Raw genomic sequence first — 8,712 nt, 5'->3', positions numbered from 1 at the left:
TCTTTGGCCATCATCCTCTTTCGAGGGAGCCCCCACTTATAGATTAGGGACAGCCGCTGCTGCTGTCCTTCTCTGTGCCTTTGCAGCACCCCTGTCCTGTCCACCACTGATGCTCCTTTCTACCATTTTCGAGCATGGACCCGTGTGGCACCCGTTTAGCAAATACACCAACCATCATTGGAAGGCAAGCGTTGAGTGATTTATGAGGCTGCACTGCATTTACCTTCAATCTCTCGTTCAGTTTGTGGGTCCCAATATCCTCTCGGCTACTCCCACTTCTCCCTGCCATTTTGGGCTGCATTTCCCTTCAGTTTCTCTCACTTTCCCCCTCAGTTTAAGCCTGATTTCTCTTCAGTTTTGGGCTGCCTTGCTTCCTCCTCTTTTGCCTGCATTTCCCTTCAGTTGTGGCTGCTCTATCGTCTCCAATTGTGGAAATTACTGACCAAACAAGAGGCAACGCCTAAGCCAGTCGACTTGGTGTTTATTCGGCGTATCTGTAAATCGCATTAGCAGGCAGTTAATTGCACAAAATGTTTGCACACAGCCAATAAATTTCGCACAAAAGCAGCTACCACTCGTCTCTCAGGTGTTTGCCGAAAGAGAGAACTTTTAGAGGATGGATAGAAATAAATCCCTCAGATACGAAGCTACAAAAGAATACTAGTGGGAGGATGAGGATGAGAATGGGGCTATTAATAAACCACAAGGGATCTGGCACGGGCACGGGCACGGGGCTCAAGGCCAACTGCAATCAACGAAATCAATCAAAAGCGCAATCCAAAAAGCGAACGAAACAGAAAAGGTACAAGCCCTCCCTAGTGCATTGGGTATCCATGAGTCCTCCTCCCTCGAGTGGAGTGGCAGGAGGGAGGCAGGGGGCCAGGAGTTTTTCATTGTCAGAGAGAGAGGGAGGGAGAGAGAGAGAGAGAGCGAGAGCGAGAGCGTGGCCGCAACACAATGCATAATTACTGATAATGATTTAGCGCATTGTTGTGGGCACCCCTTCCCCCACAGCCCCCGCCCCCACCCCATTTGGTAGATACATCTATTGTTCTGTTTTGAGTCTTCATTCCGAGAGGATGGTGCTGCTGGGATGTCGATTGTCGGCGTTGGTAAGATGATGATTGCCTCCTTAGTTATGAGATAGATTCTGCGGTTGGAGTAAAGCTAGAGATGGAAGGCTAAAGATAGATTCCACGGATGGATGGTAGAAAGATAGATCCATCGGATGATGATTCTGATTCCTCAGCAGAGGAGCAGCAGAGGGGGCTTAGAGGGTTTTAAGCACCTTTAAGCAGGCGTCGATGGATGATAAAATAATAAAAATTGATTTGCCCGTCATGTTTTGGCGATAAAATTTTACAACCGTATCCCAAAAAGGAAGAAGAACCTCATGCGAAATTATCATTATCGAAAGGCCCTCCCCTACCATCCAGCAGCAGAAGTGGCAGCAGGAGGCAACACGTAGCCAGGCACACAGGCCTCTGCTGCCTGTTGCCTGTTGCACGGATTGCAAATCATAGTTAACGACCCACAAGATGCTGCCTTTCCACCTCCCCATGGCACAATCTGTGTGGGGCAGATAGGTTTTCAATTAAAGCTTCGTTTCGTTGGTGATTTTTTCACACCTTTCCTGTCGATTGATTACTTGAAGATGTGGCTATTGCTGCTGCTGTTTCTGCTGCCTCTTGCCTGATGAGAGTTTTGGCTAATTGAGCAGTCAAGCGCAGAGCAGTGTGGCTGTGGGCCCTCTATCCTCAAGTGTTTAATTGATACTCGGGGTCTGCGTTGAGTGTTTTCCATAGGTGGTTTAAGGTTACCTACGGCTACGTCTTCGTTTCGGCAATGAAATTTGAGAGTGGGTGGGGTCTTAAAAAGTTTTGGAAAAATAAGTTTACAGCTTAAAGATACAAATCACGCCCCAGTGGGCTGTAGATTGGCAATTAGTTTATTGCGGAATTATCCATTGCCAGGGAATATATTTTTGACTGTTTTCTATCCGTCTAATTTTATAAATTTCAAGTATATTCTATAACCATCACAACATCTATAGGAGTCCGCTGAAGAGATTATTATTAAAAAGAAAATTGCAATCAAAGACGGATCAATCTCACCTATTATACACTTTTAGACACATTTTGCATTATTTGTATGAACATTTTTACAGTCATTTTACAGATTTTACACAGCTTTTACGCAAATTTTACACCACATTGTACACGTAATGTAAGATGTAAAACTACCTACAAACAAATTTTGTCTCAACATAATTAACCAAATGTTACGGAACATGTTCGCTGCAAAGCTGTCCGCTAGATGACGCCCATAATAACCATTACTACTGGCCGCTAGATGCTGCCTGTTTTCTGTGGAATTTTTTCATATTTTCCGATTTCCATATCAAACGCTTTGTAAATCCGTTTCATCTCTTCTTCTTCAACGGCTCCAGAGTTGTAACAAATACAAATATCGATACCTTGCAGAGTTACCGAAACTATCGTTGGCCCTTTGACAAATTGTGTGACAATACAAATAATTATTGATAATCACTTTGTTTAAATCATTGAGCTGTAACATTCAAATTGGAAAAACATTTAATATTCATAATTCGAGTGTGCAAACCGATATTGTGGCATTTTTTAACTATTATATTCGTTTATTTATTTTGCGGTGCAGCCCTGCGCGTGTAACTGTGGCTATCTCCATCCCTAGAATTCGGCGTCCTCTCAAAAAACTGTAAATAACCAATACGAAAGTAGTAAAAATCAGGAGAAAATTTGTTATAGAAAAACTATAAAGCTGATACTGCCCACGAAACTCAACTTTGAAACGGATTACTTTGTCAAATACGATTCGGCAGAGAGTATAACATTTAGCCAGAGGTTTGGCGAAGCCGATCTGGTTGAGGGTCTAGGCAATAATATGGATATGGATGGAGGCTCCCACCACGACGATTAGGAAATACAGCTTTTTGACAACGAACAGCGGGCATTGAAAATCCCATGGACATGATGAATGAGGATTCATGTGAGGAAATGCTCAATCAAAGCCAAAGCATCCATGAGGATGACGATACAATCTTGGAGATATCCACCGAATTTAAGGATGCACCAAGACAGGTGGGTCTTTGAGGGACATACTATTCCCAAGGGTGTCTAAAATATCATTTATTTGGTTCTTTTTCAGGTCACCAAAGTAATTGTGCCATTTGCGAAGCGTGCCAAGGTGATGGACATGAAGAATCTCAAGAAATGCTGCCATTCTTTGATCCAGAAACAGCTCCTGAATCCTGTCGATGAGACATCGGTACCCTCCCACTCAGTGCCAAAGGAAGAAAGCTACGCGAAGGGTACCGCCAGCTTCCAGGAGGTTTACCGATCCTTGCCTTATGTCTTGAGTGACAAGATGAAAGATTCTCTGTCCCCATCGGTGGCCCTCTACGCGGTTCTCCATTTGGCCAACGACATGAAACTGCGACTCATTCCTCAAGAGAATCTAGAGGATTTTCAAATCCGGCAAGTTCTGGATGACGAAGTTTAGAAGTTTAGAAGTAATCAATCTCCACACAATTTTAAACACCTTTTCATGCACCAAAACATACAAAACACTAAAAGAAACGAAGCAAGGCTCATCTCCAATGTATTTTTGGATAATTTTTCAATTCCATCTCTCAAGGGGTACCCCGTTCTAAGTCCTAAGTCCGCATTAACAATAAATTAATATTTTTGAGAGCATATGTACTTTGAACCTTTTTTGGGTTTTTGAACATAGAACTATTTCCACCCACTGCAGCGGAGACGTTTGTGTGACATACTTGAAATTATTTATTTTATTATTATTTATTTTAAATGCAAAATGGCGAAATTTTGAAATACACTTGTAAAAGTTAGATCTAACAGGAGTGTAGAGCTACAGGCTGTTATAGGCTCTGAGATCTAGGCGCTCATAGGGACGTAGAGACGGACGGACGGATATGGCTCTATCGACTCGGCTATTGATGCTGATCAATGATATTAGTACTCTATGCTGTTACAATCGCTTCCTTTTCGACGTTACACACATCTAATATAGCCCTGGACTCATTTTGAGTATCGGATATATTTATATATTCCCCAAAGATTTTCTAAGTGCGCTCTAAATATTAATTTTATTATAAAATCTTTTAAATTAGCTATTAATCGGATAAATCTTATAAATTGTCATCTTTATTTCCCTCTGAAAAGGAAAATAATTTGGTCAAATCATCTTCCATATTGAGCAACAGGTATGTCCTCTTCGCACTATGATCCCCTCCGAGCATTTTCTCCTTGTATTCGGGAGCGCCGCATCTGTGTAGGCTGGCAAATTTCTTGTAGCGCACTATTTCACCCTCCAGATAGTCGTTTGCACCGCGCAGCTCCCGACGAATGCACTCCATAAGAAAGGTCATGTCACAATGGCGGCTTGTTATCACAGTTCTTCGGAGGTCTCTGGTTTCCACTGATTCGCCGGGGTGCCATCAGTGTTTTGTTGCTCGATCTGCTGCTCCTTCTGTTTCGATACCTTGAGCGCGTTCTCTTTCTGTCTTGGGAATTGGTCTCTATAGGATTGTAATGGACTTTCAGACCTATTTTCTTCATTAAAGTATTTTTTGCTATTGAAAGATCCTGTCGTCTCGAGATATGATGGATAAGCATGAGGGGCCTGCCCGTTGTTGGAGCTCTACTTAAGAATCGAACGTGTGGAAAGGTGGCAGCATCGTAGAAGGTTTCCGTCTGTGGCTGTTGCTGAAATCTCTGAGGTTCTTCTGCCCTGAATACCTGAGGTTCTATCAAAATTCCTTTTGGTTCTACCATGAAACGCAGTTGTCTATCCACCCAAACAAACCCATTGTGTTTTCTAAAATCGCTGATTAGGAGATTTACCTTGACATCGTAGAGCGTCTCTGGATCCTTATCCTTAATTTTATCGTCAACTTTGGGCACATCCGGCTTAGGTTTCCTTTTCGTATCGCCGCTGTCTTTTGAACTCCCCCGTTTCTCCTCTGGCTTATCCTCCTTCTTGGAGTTCGTTTTCCTTGTGGGAGGAGCCCAAAAAATTTAAGGATAACAGGATCTGAACTATTTCAGATTTTTAATTTCTTTTTTTTGTTACTGAAAATTACTCAAAATTTTCGAACGAACCAGAACTAATATTTTGAAACTGAAGGAAGGTTCTAGGGGTAGTGCTCTCAGGAGATTTCAGGTATATTTCTAGAGACTCTTCGAAGAGTTGGAGGGGAGAGTTCTGTCCGACGAGTTCTATGGATAGTCCTGGCGATGTTTGTGTGGATAGTTTTATGTTAGTTCTAAGGAAAAGCCTGGTGATGTTGATAGTTGTGGGAAGTATAGACTCATATTGAGTATCGGGTATAAAAAAATCGAGGGGAACATTGTGAGTTGCTGCTGCGACCCTACGAACTCTATATTTATACCCGATACATGGTCAATATGGCACTCCTACAGCAGACGGCGCACGCTAGATGACGCCCATCATAACCATTACTACTGGCCGATAGATGCTTCATGTTGTCCTTGGAAACTTTTCATTTTTCTTTTCCCATTTCCCTATCAACAACCTCGCACATCTGTTAATCTCTTCTTCTTCTTCATATTTTAGCTTTTTTGCCGACATGTACGGCGGCAGAGATGTAAAAAATACAAATATCGATACCTTGAACTGTTATCAAAACTATCGTTGGCCCTTTAACAAATTGTGTGACAGTAAAAATAATTTTTGATATTCACTTTGTTTAAATCATTGAGCTGGAACATTCAAATTGGAAAAAAATTAATATTCATAAGTTAAGCGTGCAAACCGATATTGTGGCATCTTAGAACTATATTTTTCGTTTGTTTATATTGCGGTTGCAGCCCTGCCTAGAATTCGGCGTCCACTCTAGGAAACTGTAAATTACCAATACGAAAATAGTAAAAATCAGGAGAAAAACTACCCTAACCCGTAACTACACACACCCAAGCATTCCAATGACGTCGCCACACTCGGAGACCCCTCTGCGTCGATCTGCGGTGGGCAGCTACCGCAAAAACGACGAGGCCGAGCGGCAGGAGGCACGCCGGCGCACACCGCTGGTTCAGCAGGACACTCGCAAGAGTTCAGCTCTCGAGTCCATCGAGGAGAACGAGACGATACGCTCCTGCGTGGATCTGTACAACTGCAATAAGCTGAGCAAAGACAATGCCTGGGATACGTCGTTGATTGATACACTAGCCAATCTAATGGATCGCCATCACAAACAGCTGAACAATTTCAAGGTGCGTTTTATCCCTTCGGCCAATATGGAGAGCTCCTAACCCTTTCTAACCTTTTCTACCTTCACAGATGGCTGGCTATTCGCTGGAGGCCTCGGCCAAGGTCTACGACCTGCGCGTAGACTCAATCTACAAAGATGCATTGCGTATATCGGCGGGTTTGAATGGTCGCCTCTTGACGGGCTTACCTGAGGGACCTGGAGGTGATGGCGAAGGTGCCGATGCGGCTCCCAGTCAACAGCAGCAGGCGGCACCTAAGCTCAAGCGCCAGAAAAGGAATTTATCAACGGTGACAAAGAACAAGGAAACATTGAATGCGCGTTTGGACATGGTGCCCATGCAGGATGCGGTTTTTGGGAAGCTCAATTCGACGGTGGCTTCCATCAATGCCTCCAATCGCCAGATGCACAACATTCTGCCCAGCGTGGACTCTGAAATGCGGATACGCACGACCCACAAATTCTGGGATTCGACGGAGGAGACGGATGAGCTCATGGACAGCGAAACGCTGAGTGCTGGCACCAAGGAGTGGGCCAATGAAGAGTTGTGCAATGCGGAATGGCTGCCTAAGCTGTACAACCATATGGACAAACTAAAACTGCGGCCACTCCACACGGGCTACGTGATAAGCAGTGCTCCCAATCCCAAGCCACAGTCGGGATCTATTTCAGAGGCGGCCCCCACATGTAATGACGCTGCTGAGGGGCTGGATAATGCGGACGACTTCGGTGTGAATCCCACAGATATATCCGTAGCATTTGACATGAATGCCGAGTGTGAGCCCATGCCGGATATGGAGGCAAGTCCACCCATTATCATAGATATACAATCGAATGATTTGCAGGATCTCACCGCCGAGGAGCAGACGCGTTTGAGCAAAACGGCCGGGGTCATTGACGATCTGAGGCCAGTGGATGGTGTGACTAGCCTGGACTACTCTTACAGGCCCATGGATAGGATCTCACAGTTTTGGGCGGGTCCAGCGCATTGGAAAATCAGGCGCACTCGTCCGCTCACCACTCTGGCCGAGACGAATGGACCTATGGCTGCTAAACCAAAGAAAACGGCGGCAGCCACCTCCAAACGACGCATGAAGAATCTGCACTATGGAAAGTTCAACAAGGAGTTATTCCAGCCCCTCAATGCTAACAAAAAAAAAACCGCGAAAGGTCAATGAAAAGAAATGGGATGCCCGAAAGGTGGTGCGGCCCACAAAATTCAGCTTTGAAGCGGATTACTCTTTAAAATACGACTCGGCGCCGGGTATTAAAGTTAGCCAGAGTTTTGGAGAAGCCGATCTGGTTGAGGGACTGGAAAATGATACGGATATGGATGGGGGCTCCCACCACGACGATGCCCACATAGAGCTCTCTGACAACGAACATTTCACCACAGATGATCCTGTCATGAACCGAATGTCGGCAGCGGGCATTGAAAATACCATGGACATGATGAATGAGGATTCATGTGAGGATAGGCTCAATCAAAGCCAAAGCATCCATGAGGATGACGATACAATCTTGGAGATATCCACCGAATTTAAGGATGCACCAAGGCAGGTGGGTCTTTGAGGGACATACTATTCCCAAGGGTGTCTAAAATATCATTTATTTGGTTCTTTTTCAGGTCACCAAAGTAATTGTGCCATTTGCGAAGCGTGCCAAGGTGATCGACATGAAGAATCTCAAGAAAAGCTGCCATTCTTTGATCCAGAAACAGCTCCTGAATCCTGTCGATGAGACATCGGTACCCTCCCCTTCAGTGCCAAAGGAAGAAAGCTACGCGAAGGGTACCGCCAGCTTCCAGGAGGTTTACCGATCCTTGCCTGATGTCTTGAGTGACAAAATGAAAGATTCTCTGTCCCCATCGGTGGCCCTCTATGCGGTTCTCCATTTGGCCAACGACATGAAACTGCGACTCATTCCACAAGAGAATCTAGAGGATTTTCAAATCCGGCAAGTTCTGGATGACGAAGTTTAGTGACGAACATTTTAAAATACTGTCTTTTTAGAATACTGATACAATGCTAGAAGTAATCAATCTCCACACAATTTTAAACACATTTTCATGCACCAAAACATACAAAAAACTAAACGAAACGAAGCAAGGCTCATTTCCAATGTGTTTTTGGATGATTTTTTAATTCCATCTCTCAAACGGTTCTAAGTCATAAGATTTACAACAATTGAAATGTGTGTGCTACCATATTAACAATAAATTAATATTTTTGAGAGCACATGTACTTTGAACCTTTGGGTGGATTTTTGGTTTTTGAACGTAGAACCATTTTCCACACACTGCAGCGGAGACGTGTGTGTAAAATACTTGATAATTATTTATTTTAGCCAGTAATGGAGATGAGTATACAATCTTCACACCAGAAGACGCCACTGAAAAGCATGCCGGAAGAAAATGGCGAAAT

General features: G+C 44.0%; 2 protein-coding genes across 2 annotated transcripts; both read left to right on the top strand.

Moving 5' to 3' along the window:
- Positions 1-2,654: 2,654 nt before the first annotated feature.
- On the top strand, positions 2,655-3,728 carry LOC6596569 (condensin complex subunit 2). Its single transcript, XM_002021714.2, has 2 exons — positions 2,655-3,119; positions 3,187-3,728. The coding sequence occupies exons 1-2, from the start codon at positions 3,003-3,005 to the stop codon at positions 3,538-3,540; spliced, it is 471 nt and encodes a 156-aa protein (XP_002021750.1). The 5' UTR covers positions 2,655-3,002; the 3' UTR covers positions 3,541-3,728.
- Positions 3,729-5,887: 2,159 nt separating this feature from the next.
- LOC6596567 (condensin complex subunit 2) lies at positions 5,888-8,411 on the top strand. The gene is given in 4 exon segments (XM_002021712.2): positions 5,888-6,293; positions 6,361-7,437; positions 7,439-7,849; positions 7,917-8,411. Coding segments are annotated over 4 exon segments (2,130 nt in total). The 5' UTR covers positions 5,888-6,005; the 3' UTR covers positions 8,271-8,411.
- Positions 8,412-8,712: the final 301 nt, after the last annotated feature.

The sequence above is a fragment of the Drosophila persimilis genome, unplaced genomic scaffold (genome assembly GCF_003286085.1).
Source record: "Drosophila persimilis strain 14011-0111.01,24,50 unplaced genomic scaffold, DperRS2 tig00000124-arrow-pilon, whole genome shotgun sequence".
NCBI classification, from domain to species: Eukaryota; Metazoa; Arthropoda; class Insecta; order Diptera; family Drosophilidae; genus Drosophila; species Drosophila persimilis.
Note: the sequence above shows the minus strand (reverse complement) of the source record. Positions and strands in the feature narration are given on the sequence as shown.

Bases quoted from the DNA above. Each gene is read 5' to 3' on its own strand.
- LOC6596569 (XM_002021714.2), top strand. From the start codon at position 3,003: ATGGACATGATGAATGAGGATTCATGTGAGGAAATGCTCAATCAAAGC. The intron at 3,120-3,186 runs GTGGGTCTTTGA...GTTCTTTTTCAG, and splicing joins TTAAGGATGCACCAAGACAG to GTCACCAAAGTAATTGTGCC.